Source organism: Salmo trutta, chromosome 40 (genome assembly GCF_901001165.1).
Source record: "Salmo trutta chromosome 40, fSalTru1.1, whole genome shotgun sequence".
Classification (NCBI taxonomy): Eukaryota; Metazoa; Chordata; class Actinopteri; order Salmoniformes; family Salmonidae; genus Salmo; species Salmo trutta.
Window position 1 is genome coordinate 12,186,569 of NC_042996.1, and position 20,421 is coordinate 12,206,989.

General features: G+C 42.0%; 1 protein-coding gene across 2 annotated transcripts in view; it reads right to left on the reverse strand.

Moving 5' to 3' along the window:
* LOC115180629 (protein mono-ADP-ribosyltransferase PARP12) overlaps window positions 1-20,421 on the reverse strand; it is a 34,949-nt gene that overhangs the window by 5,419 nt on the left and 9,109 nt on the right. For both annotated transcript variants that reach the window (XM_029742868.1, XM_029742866.1), the window contains exons 2-3: window positions 1,361-1,496; window positions 839-1,115 (exon numbers count right to left, since the gene is read on the reverse strand). In XM_029742868.1, the coding sequence (XP_029598728.1) occupies window positions 839-1,115; window positions 1,361-1,496 (413 nt within the window). The remainder of the gene's footprint in view (window positions 1-838; window positions 1,116-1,360; window positions 1,497-20,421) is intronic.

The following is a 20,421-nucleotide window of genomic DNA, read 5'->3' on the forward strand; positions in this document are numbered from 1 at the left end:
AAGCATTCAAAATAATACAACAGAGAGTTGCAATTTGGGCAGCAAGCGTGCCAAATATCGAACTGCTTGTTGCGTTGTGGCCATAGAAATATAATCCATGGAAGGGTCTTGGAACCTCTAACCCTGGCACTTTGACTGGTAAACTCATGAGTACACTCAAGATGCCTGCCAGTCCTGGCTTCAATAGACACAACCATTCTATGTATTCTAATTATATTGTTGCGGTTGTCAGTGAAGAGCAAGCTATAGGCCTTTCGTTAATGTCTAAATACAATCGCGGGAAAAACTTAGTTTGAAAAGCAAATGCCTCTTGCTGAACAGAGAAGACTAATCTGTCTGCAGAAGCTACCAAATGTTTTCTCAACACCTGCCAATATTAAGCAAACAGCAGTTATTTTGATTGGCTCAAGCGAATCGGCCATCACCGGTGAGTAGCCTGCGTATAGTCATGCTTTATCATGAATGCATCTTTATCATTGGGTAAGCCAGTATCACTGGATATTTTATTTTGTAGCCTATACTGTAGACCAGGGTTTCTTAAACCATGAGTTGGGACCCAAAGTGGGCTCGGGTCATGTGAGAGGTGGGTTGCAGTTATGAGAATGCATCTATAATCACACACTATTTCTTATAACTCCTACAAGATATTAGGAAGTAGCATTAGGTTCCACTAAATGCTATGTTCTCATAAATTAAACAAACTCACTTTACCATCTTTACACTTTAGTAAAACTATATTAAGGTATAACACAATATTATTTAATAACTTATGAGTTAACATGCTAATAACAGTGTAGGCCTTTGTTAAACATGTTACTTGTGTTAGAGGTTGCATTACCTTTAGCTCTTTGATGTTGCCCCTTGCCTTGCATGGCACGGTCTTGCTTTTGCAACCACTCGATGTTCATGTACACAGACTTCAGGGAGGCAATGAGCTCGTTGGGAACCCCTCTGTCCTGCAGGATTTTTAATGGGTGGGGTTCGTAGAAATCATGACACCTGGGACAGTTGCAGCTACCCCTGAGATACATCTCACAGATGTGGAGCCTCTTGCATGTCTCGCCATCCTGGCATTTGCCATATTCTCCAACGCCGTTGTTGTAGTTGTGGCACACCTAGCAGAAGAAAAATGTTTGTATGAGAAAATACACACAAACACACATGCATGCACACCCACCCATACACATGCATGTATGAGTACACACACACACAATATTCTGGGATATTCCATGTATATTTCTACACACCACAGCACAAGATTGGAGGAACATGAACTTAATTTAGATCATGATCACTAAACACAACGCCTTAACCAGACAGAGCATACTTTAGCAAAGGGGCCTACTGCAGTGTTACGTACTGGTGGTAAGAGGAAGCCATCATTCTGAAGCAGCAGGGTGCACAGCTCAGATTTGCTCAGTTCCTCCAGTCCGTGTTCTTTCAGGATTCTGCTGTTCCCCCCCGAGGTCATGTCATGGTTGAAGCGACATCCTCCTCTGTAGTCAAAAGTAAACATTTTCTTGATACAACCTTCCATCACACTATGCACAAACTGGTTAAATCAACGTTATTTGTCAATGTATTGAAACGTGAAATCTATGTGGAAAACACAGTCAGTGTACAAAATATTAGGAACACCTTCCAAATATTGAGTTGCACCCTCTTTTGCCCTCAGTGGGGCAAAAGAGGACATGGACTCTACAAGGTGTCGAAAGCGTTCCACAGGGATGCTGGCCCATGTTGACTCCAATGCTTCCCACAGTTGTGTCAAGTTGGCTGGATGTCCTTTGGGTGGTGGACCATTCTTTTTTTCACCTCTTTTTTCTCATGATATCCAATTGTGATCGAGTTACAATTTTGTCTCATCGCTGCAACTTCCCAACGGGCTCGGGAGAGGCGAAAGTTGAGTCATAAGTCCTCCGCAACATGACCCACCAAACCGCATTCCTTAACACCTGCCTGCTTAACCTGGAAGTCAGCCACACCAATGTGTTCAGAGGAAACACAGTTCAACTGACGACCAAAGTCAGCCTGCAGGCACCCGACCCGCCACAAAGAGTCGCTAGAGCGCCCGACCAAACCCTCCCCTAACCCGGACAACGCTGGGCCAATTGTGCGCTGCCCTATGGGACTCTCGGTCACGGCCGGTTGTGACACGGCCTGGGATTGAACCCGGGTCTGTAGTGACACCTCAAGCACTGCGATGCAGTGCCTTAGACCACTGCGCCACTCGGGAGGCAGTGGACCATTCTTGATAAACACGGGAAACGGTTGAGTGTGAAAAACACAGCAGCATTGCAGTACTACCTTTCTCTGTTCAAAGTCACAAATCTTTTGTCTAAGCCATTCACCCTCTGAATGTCACACATACACAATCCATGTCTCAATTGTCTCAAGGCTTAAAAATCCTTCTTTAACCTGTCTCTTCCCCTTCATCTACACTGATTGAAGTGGATTTAACAAGTGACATAAATAAGTGATCATAGCTTTCACCTGGATTCACCTTGTCAGTCTATGTCATGGAAATATGTTTTGTACACTGAGTGTACATTTGATTTGGAAAAAGTTTTGAAGGTGAAATTTCAACATAGACAAAGCTTATCTAAAATATGTTGAATTTATATATTTGAAACAACGTCAGATCTTCAACATTATATCCAATATCAGAAAAAAACAATAGACTTGGCAGCATCTCCTACCAATACTGATCTACAGCTACCCTTTGGTTTCCCATACAGGATTTTAACCAAGCCCTGCACAGCTTTGATATTTGTCACTGACTACAACCAATGTGCTATTGTGAGAATTATTATTAAGAGATCTCTTAATAACCAAATAGATTTACTGTTCTTATCAAAGTCATTCCAAAGGGTAGGTTTAACAGAGCAAATCAAATGTTACCATTCTTTAAAGATCATATATCATCTAATAGGCCTATGTAGCATTCGCAAAATCAACAGCTATTGTTTCTATTTAACCCAGGGTTCAACTAAAAATAGACATCACATATAGGCCTAGGGTTTCAAGCTTTGGTTGATTTCAAATATACTCTTCAAGTTAATAATTAATATGTTGGATTCATGTCTCCATCTCAACAAAAAAATCGAAGTTAAAGATTAGGACTAAATCAAATCAAACCACATTTAAAGTTTGATTTGATTTAGTCCTATTCTTTAACTTAGATTTTGGGGTGAGATGGAGATGTGATTCCAACTTATTCATTATTCATTTGTAGACAAACTGGATATTGAATTGTGTTTGGTTGTCAATGCAACCAAATATCAACATTTGAAACAGATGTATATTTTGTGCCACTGACTTAGTCTGGATTACATTCCAGTTGGTCTACAAATTCATAATGGATATGTTGGATTCCTGTCTCCATCTCAACCAAAATTATAAGTTAAAGAATAGGACTAAATAGAATAAAACTGTATTTAGAGTACATTTTAAAGTTTCATTTGATTTAATCCTTTAATTTATTTGTAGACCAACTGGAATTTAAGACAGACTAAGTCAGCGCCACAAAATATATATCTCCTTCAAATGTTGATATTTGGTTACATTGACAATTCAATATCACTTTTGCCATACAGTAACTTGCCTTAAATTAAGGCTATCTTACAAACTAATGTAACAGTATTTATTTAAGTGATAATGCCCGAGACGCCGGTGATTGGAGGATATATTGGCACGGGATATGTTGGCAAACCGTGCCAACATATCCTCCAAACACTGGCTTCAATGGCATTATCACTTTTATACAACGGGTTACCAACATATTCAAATAATGATTGACATATTTTCATTAACGTTATTTAGATACATTTATTCATACAATTTCATCCTTCCACAAGATATAGTTCTGACACAAATCTAGGGTTGCTATCCAAGCCGGTTGCCAGGGACACGACCCAGTTGTTCGGGCTTTTTGTTCTGTATCTATGGATGTGACCCAGTCGTTCATTCTAAACGTTACATTGCCATACTGGCTGGCAACGTTCTTATCCCTTGCTTGCTAGCTAGCCAACTACGGCTAACTTACAGTCACGTCAAACAGTGCAGCCAGAATAACAACAAAGTAGCTGTATTTGCATTTGCTTTAGCTTTTTTCTAAATTACATTTATTTGGATACATCCATAACAATGAGCGATTTCCCCTGGTATAGAAAATGTTCTCACTCGTCAGGACACTGTTGTTCAGAGGAGCTAGCCAACAACACAGCTAACACAATCACTTAAAACTGAAGCTGAAAAGTCTGCAAACTAGCTGCACTCCTATTCGTTTTACATTTTTTCAATTGACATTTATTTGTATATATCCATAAAAATGATGCCAGCTGATTCATGATTTCGACTGGCTGAGAAACGCTGCCTGCCTGTCTATCATCCCGACATATTAATTACTATTGGACAGTTGGAGATTTTTTTAAATATTGAAACAATGTTGCAAATGTCGAGGAGACAGACAGCAAGGTTTATACAAATCTCTGCTGTTGAAAACTAAATGTCAGTCTAAAAGAAATGTGAGATAATGTCTAGATGCTTTTTAGAGTGGAGATCAAGTTTATAAATTACCTGGCTGGACTGATGAGACAGTGATTGCGCAGTCAGATGGAACAGAGTAAATAGGCATTTTAACATCATAGATTTAGCCGGTGATAACTTGTGGAATAGACACCGGCTGGAATGCGGTTTTAACCAATTAGCATTCAGGATTAGACCCACCCCTTGTATAATCAACTATAAACGTCTTATGTAATCACTGAAAGTGTACATGCTCAAAATAGCATGCAAAGGTTGCAGGTCTGTGAAGGTGATAACACATCAAATAGATTCATAAATACAACTTATCTGATATTGTATTCTTAATTGAAATTTGTGGTTTTACATGGTTGAAAGTGCAGTGATAACACATTTAGATGATGTCACGCTGGTATGAAAAGAATCGGGAGACAGGCGCAGGAATGCGTAATAGTTTTTTTTATTACACCCAAAATTACGGCGTGCCGTGTAAAGGCACGGGGACAAAGACCAAACAAACACATACACAAAACACAGGGTTGAAACCCAAACAAAAGAGCGAGGAGTACCTTGAATAAATACACATGCGCACAATGATTATCACACGGGACGAGACCCTTAATCATCTGTGCAATCCACAACGGCACGAAAGCCAAAACACACAGCACAGGTACTAACACACCAACGGACATTGGAACAATAATCGACAGCACCATGGTTAACAAAGGGCACATATATACAAATACAATCAGTGGGAATAGGAGCCAGGTGTGCGCAATGAAAGTTCCAGAGGGATCCGTGACAGATGACAACTAAGAGCTTGATTCAATCTGTATCACCGAAGTTCAGCGCTATAGTGTGATTGAAATTTTAAGGTAATGTTCCTGCATTCACAGTAAACACTGCATATGTTGGCTCAATCAGAAATGACCTTAATATTTTAAGCGCGCTATAGCGCTGAACATTGGCAAGACGGATTGAAACGAGCCCTAAACCAAAATCAGACATCGCTTTTAGATTGTTGAGAGCATTGTGATCTAGAGGTGAAAGAAACGCAAACCTATTTAGGCGAGGTGCTGGCTAGCGGAATGGAACACTTGAAAATAAAGGGGAGCCGCACACTCTAGGAGCTCAGATGCAAAAATGTAATGTCCAACGTTTCGACAGACAAGCTGTCTTCATCAGGGTATAATGACAAACACTGCGGAGTGACTCGTTTATATAGTGTCAATAGAGACACACCATGGCCGGGTGTGGCCTGATATCATTGGTTAATTCTCATATTAAAATAGTATACAAAAAACATAAATGGATAGCGTACGATCATAGATACAATTTGGCCACATAAGCCTACAAACACTTACAATAGCAAAATCCCAATAATCACAAGAATAGCTTCAGATCAAAGTCTACGTTGAGACGGAAGGAAGCAAGGGTTTTTAAATGAAAGGTCCATTCAGCCTCTCGTTTTAACAATAATTTATCGAGGTCACCCCCTCTCCTAGGGAGGGTGACATGTTCGATGCCAATATAACGTAGAGACGAAATCGAGTGGTTTGTTTCCAAAAAGTGGGACGCAACTGGGTAAGTCGAGTTTTTGTACCTAATGGTGCTACGATGCTCCGAGATTCGTACTTTTAATTCACGCTTTGTTTTACCCACATAGTTTTTACCAGAAGGACAAGTTATAAGATAAATAACTGCCTTAGTGGAGCACGTAATAACACCTTGGATTGGGATCTGTTTCCCTGTTTGGGGGTGTTTGAAGGATCTACATTTATAAGTGCCATTGCATTGAGCACAGCCATTACACTTGTAGTTTCCATCCAGTAGGGGCGCAAATAGACGTTGTTTAGGAATATCTTGGCCTGGTAAATCAGAGTTTACCAATTGATCTCTGAGATTTCTGCCCCGCAAGAATACGACCAAGGGAAGGTTTAAAACACATTACCGATACTATCATTGGATCTTAGAATGTGCCAATGTTTGTGAACGATTCCCTTAATTTGTTCAGAGCACTTTGAATAGCGGGTAGTTAAGCAAGAATGCGTATTTTAGCGAGACTGACCTTGAAAAAGGTCATGTCTCATTTTGTTTTGAATTTTCTCAATGGCAGTATTAATCTGACCAATTTTGTACTCCCTCTCCTTGAATTTTCTTTGCATCTCAGCCATATTTCTATCGAAATCTGATAGTTTTTTGCAAATTATTTTGATTCGACAGAATTGGCTGTAGGGCAAGCAATTTTTCAAGTGAAGTGGGTGACAACTATCAGCCCTCAACAAACTGTTACGATCAGTAGGTTTCCTGTAAAGACCAGTGAATAGAACATTATCTTCACACAAGATCAGACGATCAAGAATTGACGTGTATCAGATTGCATAGTAAATCTCAAATGCTCAGAACAGGAGTTAAGAAAAGCTTGGAATGCCTGGAGCTATTTTGCATCACCCCTCCATAGAACAAAAATATCATCAATATACCGTTTCCAAATAATGATGTTAGGCAAGAAAACATTTTTGAGAGGATTGAAAATAGACTGTTTCTCCATGTAACCCACATACAAATTAGCATAGTTAGGAGCCATGGGGGATCCCATAGCAGTACCCTTCGTCTGAATAAAGAAATCATTTAGAAACATGAAGTAGTTGTGTGTGAGTACTATTTCAGCCTATGTTATAATGCATGCACTGGAAGGTAGTTCATTGGGGTCACGTTGCAGAAGAAAATGTTCCATAGCTTCAATACCGCCCTCTTGTTGAGTCGTTATACACAAAAATTCCACATCAAAAGCAACTAACAAAGTATTCTCAGGGAGAGGATCAAGAGATTCAATGATAGAGATCATACTGCTGGTGTCCTTTACAAAGGAGGGGAGCTGTTCTGAGATCATACTGCTGGCCTCCTTTACAAAGGAGGGGAGCTGTTCTGAGACCATACTGCTGGTGTCCTTTACAACGGAGGGGAGCTGTTCTGAGACCATACTGCTGGTGTCCTTTACAACGGAGGGGAGCTGTTCTGCGAGTGGTCTAATAAAAAAGTAACCAAAAGTCGATAGAGGGGCTGTTACTGCATCAATGCCCGCTACAATAGGACGCCCTGGAGGGTTTGTAACATTCTTGTGTAATTTCTGCAAAGTATAGAAAGTGGCAATTTTAGGGTGTTGAATAGCCAAAAAGTTGTGTTCTTTTTTGGTTATCTGATCAGAACTTAAATACCCATCTAGGACAGTAAAGATTGTGTTCTGAAATTGGGCAGTGGGGTCACTTCTGAGTTTCTTTTTGTCAAGCAGTTGTCTATGACACTCATTTACATAAGCTGTCCTATCCATGAGTACAACCGACCCACCCTTATCAGCAGGGTGGGTAAGGACTGCCGTATCGGGTTGTACAACCGACCCAACCTTATCAGCAGGGCGGGTAAAGACTGACGTATCGGATTGTAAATCAAGCAAAGCTTGTTTTTCATCCTTAGGTAAATTATGGAACGATATGTACTCCTGTTTGTTCTTAAGGAGATGAACAACATCTTTTTCAACAAGTCTGCAATATGTCTCGATAGAGTGATTGCGATTGGCTGGAGGTATAAAGTAACTCTTACTTCTAAAAGGAGTCGGAGTATGTGCAGGTGAGCAACCTACTTGTTCAGTAGAAAGATCACGATTAGGGGAGCTAAAGTATTCCCTTAAACGGATGTTTCTAAAAAACTTAAACATGTCTACCTTAATATAGAAATCGTTGCACTGAGTTGTAGGCACAAAAGATAACCCTTTATTAAGCAAGGAGACATGGGCAGGGCTCAATATCTTGCTTGATCAATTAAAGACACTCAGTCCCGTGGGTTCTGGGACCGTGTGAACGGTCCCCTCTGCCTCTGGTAGTCGTTTCTTCTTACCCCGTCGGGTGAGGCATCTCGTCGGTGCGCCACCTCCGCGGAAGTGCGGCCACCTCCGCACTTCCGTTGGCCCAGTCTCTCGTTGGATAAAAAACTGCCACTGGAAGCGGATGAGGCGCTGGTTGTAGAGTGTCGGTCAGACGGAGAGGATAGAAGTGAGCAGCCTCCCTCCTGCGTCTGTCATGGAGAGGAGGAGCAGGACCTCTTTTGTCAGGGTTTCTACAGAAGTAGACTTTGTCCTCGGCCTTGTCTTTTTTGTCTTGGTTCAATTTCTTGATTTTAAGTTCCTTTATTTCTGTAGACAACTTGTCCTGGAGCGCTTGGTTAGTTTTCATCAGTTCATTGAATATGCCATCATCATTAACAGCTCCTTGACGAGCTGTGTGTTTCTCTTCAATCGTGTTATCCATTTCAATAAAATCATTTTTCAACTGGTCAACAACAATTTTGTCTCTACGTTATATTGGCATCGAACATGTCACCCTCCCTAGGAGAGGGGGTGACCTCGATAATATATTGTAAAAACGAGAGGCTGCCTGGATCTTTAATTTAAAGACGTTGGACATTATAGAGTGATAATACATTGGGAATTCAACAAACGTTTGTCTGTCTTTCTGAGTGGGTATATAAATATTGAAATCTCACTGATCATCTCAAACAAATATTACAAAAATATCCACATTGAAATTACGTGGTGTACCCAGTGGGCTGAGGCTATAGGCCTATACTTAATCCATTGGAAACAGTAAAAAAAGGGATCCTACAGTACCCACTGGGCAAAAAAATGGTTGAATCAACGTTGTTGACATGTCATTAAAAAAAATATGTGTAATGTGATGACGTTGAATCAACATGGAAACTGATTGGATTTGCAAAATGTCATCAAGGTAAGGGAATTTCGTATTTTTCTCACCCAACTTTTAACCTAAATCCAATATGATGTATTTTTAGTTGATTTCACGTTGAATTCATGTTAGTTGACAACTCAACCAAATGTAAATCAAAAATAGACTTTGAGCAGACGTTTGTTCTCAGTGGGTATTTGATCAGTGCATGATAATATGCCCAGGCCTGTTTCTTACAATTTATTGCCACTACTTTTATCTTAGTGCACAATGGAAAAACTTTTGAATGCAATGCGTAATTTCATGCGTAATTATGGAATATTTTGGACAGAGCCAACTGGAAAAGTTTTTAAAAGTAGGCCCCCTCAGAATTGTGCCTCCTCAGATTTGCCCTGTTTAAAAAATAGTTGTATTATTTTTTGGGTTTCATTTTTTGTTGGTGTTTCTCTGTAATACTACTAGCCACGTCTCCCAACCTTATAACTGGTCACCAAGAAGCCATTTCAGCTAGCTTGTCTAACTATCTTAGCTGGCATGCCTGCTGGCAAGGTTGGTAAACTTTAGAAAAGCAAGCAATTACTAAATGTACTGAATAAGACTCACATTCATGATTTTAGTAGAAATACAGAGTAGCATATTTAGATTCTTTTAAAAAAGAACCAGGCACAGATCTGGGGAAGGGTACCAAAACATTTCTGCAGCATTGAAGATCCCCAAGAACACAGTAGCCTCCATTGTTCTTAAATGGAAGAAGTTTGGAACCACCAAGACTCTTCCTAGAGCTGGCCGTCTGGCCAAACTGAGCAATCGTGGGAGAATTTAAGCACTGTATGCTTAGATATAAAGAAATATAAAAATTTCTGACATAGAATTAAGCATAGTGATTAAGATTGCAGGAAAAGGCTGTTTGGGGGCCTAGCCCCCCTCAGACCACCCCAGAGATATCCTCACATACTTTGTGCCCCCTCAGATTTTTGGTATGCATGATATGGAAGACTATTAGGCCCAAGTGAAGACCAAAAAAATAAAAAATACATTATGAGTGGTGGTACTTGGATTGTTTTGGGCACGGATTGTACTTTATAAACTTGAAAAACTTAGAGAATAAAGTCGAGACATTTCGAGAATAAATTTGAAATGTATTTTATTAAATAAAGTCAACATTTTATTTCGAGAATAAAGTGGCAATATTTCGAGAATAAAGTGACAATATTTTGAGAATAAAGTTGCAGTTGTATTTCAAGATTATAGTAGGGGATTTGGTTAATAAATGCATAACTCCCTGGCTCCCTGTTGCTGTGTGCTCCACCTTTGAAATGCCTGAGTTAGATGACTGGTGAAACTATACTTTAGAATTGGCTTTAGTAACAAAGAAATCCTTGCTATTTTGGCACATAATAACCAAATTATTATAAGTATTAGGACCAAGTATTAGGACATGGAAGAGGTTGTGACTGCCACAGATTGGGTCTTTTCAGAAGGAGGAACCACACGGACTTGGATGAGGTATTTAAGTCCGTGTGGTTACATAAATAGGTAAACAAATGGCCATAATAATCAAACACATTGTTCAAATAGGTGTCACTGCACACTCACGCTTATCAATCTAATGATGTAATAACTCACACGCACTCTCACACACACCAAGTTTCCATCTGGCAATTTCAGCATTACAAGGGCTTGCTCCTACCAATCTCTCCGATTTGGTCCTGCCGTACATACCTACACGTACGCTACAGTCCCAAGACGCAGGCCTCCTTATTGTCCCTAGAATTTCTAAGCAAACAGCTGGAGGCAGGGCTTTCTCCTATAGAGCTACATTTTTATGGAATGGTCTGCGTATCCATGTGAGAGATACAGACTCGGTCTCTACCTTTAAGTCTTTACTGAAGACTCCTCTCTTCAGGAGGTCCTATGATTGAGTGTAGTCTGGCCCAGGGGTGCGAAGATGAACGGCAAGGCACCGGAGCGACGAACTGCCCTTACTGTCTCTAGACTGGCTGGCTCCCCTCTCTACACTGGGATTCTCTGCCTCTGACCCTGTTATTGGGGCTGAGTCACTGGCTTACTAGTGCTTGTCTATGCTGTCCCTAGGAGGGGTTCATCACTTGAGTGGGTTGAGTCACAGACGTGATCTTCCTGTCTGGTTTTGCACCCCCTCTGGCTCGTGCGGTGGAGGAGATCTTCATGGGGTATACTCAGCCTTGTCTCAGGGTAGTAAGTTAGTTGTCTGTTGATATCCCTCTGGTGGTGTAGGGGCTGTGCTTTGGCAAAGTGAGTGGGGTTATATCCTGCCTGGTTGGCCCTGTCCGGGGGTATCGTTGGACGGGGCCACAGTGTCCCCCAAACTCCACCCCTGTCTCAGTCTCCAGTATCTATGCTGAAATAGTCTATGTGCTGGGGGGATAGGGTCGGTCTGTCTTATCTGGTGTCCTGTGTGAATTTAAGTATGCTCCCTCTAATTCTCTCTCTCCCGGAGGACCTGAGCCCTAGCATCATGCCTCAGGACTACCTGGCCTGGTGACTCCTGGCTGTCCCCAGTCCACCTGGTCGTGCTGTTGCTCCAGTTTAAACTGTACAGCCTGCGGCTAGGGAACCCTGACCTGTGCACTGGACGTGCTACCTTGTCCCGGACCTGCTGTTTTCGACTCTCTCTCTCTCTACTGCACCTGCTATCTCAACTTCTGAATGCTCAACCTGTTGCACCCTCTACAACCACTGTGATTATTATTTGACCCTGCTGGTCACGTTTGAACATTTTGAAGAACAATCTGGCCTTAAATGGCCATGTACTCTGATAATCTCCACCCGGCACAGCCAGAAGAGGACTGGCCACCCCTCAGAGCTTGGTTCCTCTCTAGGTTTCTGCCTTTCTAGGGAGTTTTTCCTAGCCACCGTGCTTCTATATCTGCATTGCTTGCTGTTTGGGGTTTTAGGCTGGGTTTCTGTATAAGCACTTTGTGACATCTGCTAATGTAAAAAGGGCTTTATAAATAAATACATTTGATTGATTGATCTAAATATAGGCCTATTAGATATCAATGATGATAGGCCTATATAAAGAAATAATAATTGATCTGACATGACTTGGTTGGTAGCCTAGCTAATATCTCCTTTCACTATCCATCCATCGGTGATGTCGTCAAGGATGGGAGGAATGAAAGATGCATAGGTTATACCAAAACAGGGGCATCATCTCTGTTATAGGTTATTTGTTTCAACTATAACACTTAGGTTATCACTTGTTCACCTTATAAAGACTAGTGGCTACATCTGTCAGGTTATAATAATAGAATGCAAAATTGCTGTTTCAGATAGGGCTTTACCACTGCACCGGCAGTCACGAGCCATGACTGCAGTCAAATTCCACATGACTGTTGAGTCACGGTAACTAGGCTTCTCCTAAACTGCGCTCTAATGACGCTGATGGTCATTAGTAGCCTACCAAACTTGCTAACGGCCAGTCGCTAACAGCAGCGGTGTGTGGGTAAAATCACTGGCAAAGCCAGAAAAAAAATCCAAATCACAACCTGTGTTGTGATAATTGCATTGTTTGCTCCAGGTTATGAGGTGAACACACCACCCATCACTTCCGAGTATATTACTCGCTAATGTTCAGTCTCTGGATAATAAAGTTGACAAGATCAGGGTGAGGATTTCCTTCCAGAGAGACATCAGGGATTGTAACATACTCTGTTTCAAGGAAACATGGCTATTTCTGGATATAGTGTCTTAGTCCATACAGCCAGTTGGGTTCTCAGTTCAGCGCACTGACAGGAATAAAGATCTCTCCGGGAAGAAGAAGAAGAAGGGCAGGGGTGTATGTTTCATCATTAACTACTCATGGCATGATTGTGATAACATACAGAAACTCAAGTCCTGACCTGGAATACCTCAAAATCAAATGCTGTCCTTATTACCTCCCAAGAGAAGTCTCTTCGGTTATAGTTACAGATGTGTATATTCCCTCTCAAGCCGATACTACGATGGCCATCAAAGAACTACACTGGACACTATGCAAACTGGAAACCACATATCCTGAGGCCGTATTTATTGTAGCCGGGGATTTTAACAAAGCTAATCTGAGAAAAACTCTACCGAAGTTCTACCAACACATTGACTGGAGCACTCACTCTGAGAACATTGGACAACTCAGCTTTGGACAACTCAGCTTTTCAAAATGCCTACAAGGCCCACCCTGCCCGCCCTTCGGCAAATCTGATCACGACTCCATTTTGCTCCTCCCTTCTTATATGCAGAAACTCAAACAGGAAGTACCTGTGCTATGGACTATTCAACGCTGGTCTGACCAATCGGAATCCATGCTTCAAGATTGTTTTGATCATGCGAACTGGGATATGTTCCAAGTAGCCTTTACAAAAATATCACGAATACACGGATACGGTGACTAAGTTTATCAGGAAATGTATAGGAGATGTTGTACCTAGGGTTGCAAAGGGTCGGAAACTTTCCGGTAAATTTCCATAACTTTTCCAGAAATTTTCCACGGGAAGTTAAGCCCGGGAATTTTGGGGATTTTGCTTAAATTCATCAAAAAAGTTAGTTTATAACAGTGAACTTTTTTGTGGGATACACAAGGCAATTCTAGGTCTTGTGGCATATTTTGGTTAAACTATCCCCAATTCAATGGAATTGCAACCCTCTGCATGCACAGTGCACTCTTCCATCACATGAACAGCTGATTCTCAAGATCTTACACACTAATGAGATGCTATTGAGCCCACACTACTACACTGTCTGAGCCAAGGACTACATGCTTTCTGGTAAGTTTTGATTACAATACTGGGTGGGGTAATATATTTTATATGACATACATGATTTTCTGTTAACTAGTAAATAGTACCCTACAGAAAAGTGTTTAAATAATTTCTAACTTGTTAACAATATCTGCCTGTTAGTTTTTGCTACCATGTGGGTTTTAGCTTGCTTGAGCCTGCTAACTGAGGAGTGTTAATTCACCTGTTTCCATACATGTTTCATTTTAAAACATGTATCTTACAAAGGAGTTGTTTAATCTAACTGCTTAACTATTTAACTGTACATGGAATTGTATTTGTTGTTTTTTTACTAATTGTTTTCTAATCTTTACAGGAAAATGACGGGCACTATCTGATGTGTGGTGACATTTCACTGCAGCTAATGTAGAAGGAAAAGCTGTGTACATTTGCAAATACTGTTCCAAATCATATGTGAATAATGCAACAAAGATGCAGAAGCATCTGGCCAAGTGCATAAAGTTCCCTCAGTGCTCACAACAAGCAATCTCTGACAAAAGTCCATCTACTTCTATTTGAGGTGAAAATGATGAATCAGACACCTTATCGATAGCAACAGCTAACGGTCCTCCTGGAATCAGAAGTTATTTTGACTCAATAGAGGAACGTAGTCAGAGAAATGCTGATGAATGTCTTACTCGAGCTGTGTATGCAACTGGTTCACCTCTGATGCTCACAGGCAATGTGTATTGGAAGAGATTTCGGAATGTTCTTCGCCCAGCATACACCCCTTCAACCAGACATGCTTTATCTACTCATTTGCTGGATGCAGAGTTCAACAGAGTTCAAGTGAAGGTCAAGCAAATCATAGAGAAAGCAGACTATTGCAATAATTTCTGATGGGTAGTCAAATGTTTGTGGGCAAGGAATAATTAACTACATCATCTCCACCCCCTCAACCGGTATTCTACAAGAGTACAGACACAAGAGTGGTAAGCAACCTGAGCCCTAGGACCACCCTAGGACAATGCCTCAGGACTACCTGGCCTGATGACTCCTTGCTGTCCCCAGTCCACCTGGTCGTGCTGCTGCTCCAGTTTCAACTGTTCTGCCTGTGGCTATGGAACCCTGACCTGTTCACCGGACGTGCTACCTTGTCCCAGACCTGCTGTTTTCATCTCTCTAGAGACAGCAGGAGCAGTAGAGATACTCTGAATGATCGGCTATGAGAAGCCAACTGACGTTTACTCCTGAGGTGCTGACCTGTTGCAACCTCTACAACCACTGTGATTATTATTGTTTGACCCTGCTGGTCATCTATGAACATTTGAACATCTTGGCCATGTTCTGTTATAATCTCCACCCGGCAGAGCCAGAAGAGGACTGGCCACCCCTCATAGCCTGGTTCCTCTCTAGGTTTCTTCCTAGGTTCCGGCCTTTCTAGGGAGTTTTTCCTAGCCACCATGCTTCTACACCTGCATTGCTTGCTGTTTGGGGTTTTAGGCTGGGTCTCTGTACAGCACTTTGTGACATCAGCTGATGTAAGAAGGGCTTTATAAATACATTTGATTGATTGATTGACACACGGTACAATAGACACACCGGTCTCTACATTGCAGATGAGCTAAAGGCAGTCATCTATGGCCTTGGACCACAGAAGGTATTTGCACTGGTGACAGACAATGCTGCAAACATGAAGGCTGCTTGGTCTAAAGTGGAGGAGTCCTACCCTCACATCACACCCATTGGCTGTGCTGCTCATGCATTGAATCTGCTCCTCAAGGACATCATGGCACTGAAAACAATTGATACACTCTACAAGAGCGCCGAGGAAATGGTTAGGTTGGGAAGGGTCATCAAGTTATAGCAGCAATCTACCTCACCAAGCGAAGTGAGAAGAACAAGAGCACCACATTGAAGCTGCCCAGCAACACCGGTTGGGGTGGTGTTGTCATCATGTTTGACAGTCTCCTGGAGGGGAAGGAGTCTCTCCAAGAAATGGCCATATCACAGTCTGCAGATATGGACAGCCCCATCAAGAGGATCCTCCTGGATGATGTATTTTGGGAGAGAGTGGTAAGCAGCCTGAAACTCCTGAAACCTATAGCAGTAGCCATTGCACGGATTGAGGGAGACGATGCCATCCTGTCTGATGTTCAGACTCTGCTTGCAGATGTAAGATAATAAATCCGTACTGCCCTGCCCAATTCACTGTTGCACCAAGCAGAATAAACTGCAGTTCTGAAATACATAAAAAACCATGAAGACTTCTGCCTGAAGCCCATACATGCCGCAGCGTACATGTTGGACCCCAAGTTTGCTGGCAAGAGCATCCTGTCTGGTGCAGAGATCAACAAGGCCTATGGTGTCATCACTACCATGTCTCGCCACCTTGGCCTGGATGAGGGCAAGGTTCTTGGCAGTCTGGTGAAGTACACTTCCAAGCAAGGGCTTTGGGATGGAGATGCAATATGGCAGTCGTGCCAACATATATCATCAGCCACCTGGTGGAAGGGACTTTGTGGATCTGAGGCTCTTTCCCCTGTTGCCTCCATCATCCTCCAAATCCCACCAACAACAGCCGCCTCAGAGTGCAACTGGTCCTTGTTTGGGAACACACACACTAAAGCACGCAACAGGCTGACCAATACAAGGCTTGAAAAATTGGTGGCCATCCGGGCAAATTTGAGGCTTTTTGTGCCTGACAACGAGCCATCCTCAACAAGGTTGGAAAGTGACAGTGAAGATGAGGCCTCAGAGTCTAATGTTCAATAGGTGGACATTGAGGAGGTCCAGGGAGAAGACATGGAAGCCTGAGAGGATGACAACCAAAGCTTTAGTTTCTAGGCTATAATTGTACAGATGTATGTTGAAAATGTTTTTGGGAGATGCGATGGCTCATTGGGGATCATTCAAAATTCCCTTTCTTTTGTTGTTCAGTGAAATCATCCCATGTGAAGAGTCAACTCATTTAATTAAAGTTCAATTCGTAACTAAATTGTATTTTTATTTCTATTGGAAGGATTTTATCATTTGCAATTATGTCGACTTATGATAAGGTAAAAGGTTGATGTTTCAGTCTCCATATGATATGGTAAACATATCCAATGCAACAAAATCTACATTTAAATGGTATTAATGTTAATTTGCATATATTTCCATTATTTCTCATATATACCCACGGAAAGTTTCCACCTCTGAATATTCCCCAAAATGTGCAACCCTAGTTGAACCCACTGTGACTATTTAAACCAACTCAAACCAGAAACAGTGGATAGATGGCAGCATTTGTGCAAAAATGAACGCACGAACCACCACATTTAACCATGGCAAATTGACTTGGAATATGGCCAGATACAAACAGTGTAATTATTCCCTCCACAAGGGAATCAAACAGGCAAAACATCAGCACAGAGACAAAGTGGAGTCACAATTCAATGGCTCAGACATGAGACGTATGTGGCATGGTCTACAAACAATCACGGATTACAAAGGGAAAACCAGCCACGTCGCGGACACCGACGTCTTGCTTCCTGATAAGCTAAACTCCTTTTTTGCCCACTTTGAGGATAACACAGTGCCACCGACACGGCCAGCTACCAAGGACTGTGGGCTCTCCTTCTCCGTGGTTGACGTGAGTAAGACATTGAAGCGTGATAACTCTCGCAAGGCTGCCGGCCCAGTCAGCATCCCTAGCCGCGTCCACAGAGCATGCGCAGACCAGCTGGCTGGAGTGTTAACAGATAGTATAATTTGTATGTTTAAGATAATGACTAAAGTATTCCACCCTGAAACCATATAATTGTATGAAATGTCATAATCCAATAATGTGTGTGACTAGGCCATTGTGTTACTATTTCGCAATATGAGCTGGGTATAGTTGAGACATTGAAGGACAACTGAACTGTTGACTTGTGATAATGGTGAAACTAATAACTGGAAAGAGGCCTCCCCACCCTAGTGAGGAGAAAAACTGTTAGAAATGGCTAGGCTTGCAGAAGATGATGAAACATGTTGCAGAAGGGTGATAAACAATGTATGTGAACTTGGGAAAAATACAGCCCACCTAAAGAGAGGTGGAGTTTCTACTGATGTGAGTTCATTTGTGGGTGTGTGTGCTATAAAAAGATTGTGTTCTCATTTTGACGACAGAGCGCTCTCTGAATAAAGTATTGATCTATTGCAGAATCTGAGACTTTGTCAAATTCTTCATTAACCAGAGCCTTACAACCTCTGGAATTGGTCAAAGCTTGAATGATAGTTGAGTTCAACCATTGAGATAGCAAAAATCTCGTGACACAGACATATTCAATCTCTCCCTACCCCAGTCTGCTGTCCCCACACGCTTCAAGATGTCCACCATTGTTCCTGTACCCAAGAAAACAAAGGTAACTGATCTAAATGACTATCACCCCGTAGCACTCACTTCCGTCATCATGAAATGCTTTGAGAGACTAGTCAAGGATCATATCACCTCTACCTTACCTGACACCCTAGACCCACTTCAATTTGCTTACCGCCCCAATAGATCCACAGACGATGCAATAACTGCACATTGCCCTATCCCATCTGGAAAAGAGGAATACCTATGTAAGAATGCTGTTCATTGACTATAGCTCAGCATTCAACACCATAGTACCCTTCAAGCTCATCATTTTATTTTTATTTTATTTTATTTCACCTTTATTTAACCAGGTAGGCAAGTTGAGAACAAGTTCTCATTTACAATTGCGACCTGGCCAAGATAAAGCAAAGCAGTTCGACAACATACAAAAACACAGAGTTACACATGGAGTAAAACAACATACAATCAATGATGCAGTAGAAAAAAATAAGACTATATACAATGTGAGCAAATGATGTGAGATAATGGAGGTAAAAGCAAAAAAATGCCATGGTGGCAAAGTAAATAAAGTATGGCAAGAAAAAAAACACTGGAATGGTAGATTTGTAGTTTGAAGAAAGTTAAAGTTAAAATATAAATATAAATAATATGGTGCAAAGGAGCAAAATAAATAAAATAAATAAATACAGTAGGGGAAAAGGTAGTAGTTTGGGCTCAATTAAAGATGGGCTATGTACAGGTGCAGAGATCTGTGAGCTGCTCTGACAGCTGGTGCTTAAAGCTAGTGAGGGAGATAAGTGTTTCCAGTTTTAGAGATTTTTGTAGTTCGTTCCAATCATTGGCAGCTGAGAACTGGAAGGAGAGACGACCAAAGGAGGAGTTGGCTTTAGGGGTGACCAGAGAGATATACCTGCTGGAGCGCGTGCTACAGGTGGGTGCTGCTATGGTGACCAGTGAGCGGAGATAAGGGGGGACTTTACCTAGCAGGGTCTTGTAGATGACCTGGAGCCAATGTGTTTGGCGACGATGATGAAGTGAAGGCCAGCCAACGAGAGCATACAGGTCGCAGTGGTGGGTTGTATATGGGGCTTTGGTGACAAAACGGATGGCACTGTGATAGACTGCATCCAGCTTGTTGAGTAGGGTATTGGAGGCTATTTTATAAATGACATCGCCGAAGTCGAGGATTGGTAGGATGGTCAGTTTTACGAGGGTATGTTTGGCAGCATGAGTGAAGGATGCTTTGTTGCGAAATAGGAAGCCAATTCTAGATTTCACTTTGGATTGGAGATGATTGATGTGAGTCTGGAAGGAGAGTTTACAGTCTAACCAGACACCTAGGTATTTGTAGTTGTCCACAAATTCTAAGTTAGAACCGTCCAGAGAAGTGATGCTGGATGGGCGGGCAGGTGCAGGCAGCGATCGGTTGAAGAGCATACATTTAGTTTTACTTGTGTTTAGGAGCAGTTGGAGACCACGGAAGGAGAGTTGAATGGCATTGAAGCTCGTCTGGAGGGTTGTTAACACAGTGTCCAAAGAAGGGCCAGAAGTATACAGAATGGTGTCGTCTGCGTAGAGGTGGATCAGAGATTCACCAGCAGCAAGAGCGACATCATTTATGTATACAGAGAAAAGAGTTGGCCCAAGAATTGAACCCTGTGGTACCCCCATAGAGACTGCCAGAGGTCCAGACAGTAGGCCCTCCGATTTGACACACTGAACTCTGTCAGAGAAGTAGTTGGTGAACCAGGCGACGCAATCGTTTGAGAAACCAAGGCTACTAAGTCTGCCGATGAGGATGTGGTGATTAACAGAGTCAAAAGCTTTGGCCAGGTCAATGAATACGGCAGCACAGTAATGTTTCTTATCGATGGCGGTTACGATGTCGTTTAGGACCTTGAGCGTGGCTGAGGTGCACCCATGACCAGCTCTGAAACCAGATTGCATAGCGGAGAGGGTGCGGTGGGATTCAAAATAGTCGGTAATCTGTTTGTTGACTTGGCTTTCGAAGACCTTAGAAAGGCAGGGTAGGATGGATATAGGTCTGTAGCAACTTGGGTCAAGAGTGTCACCTCCT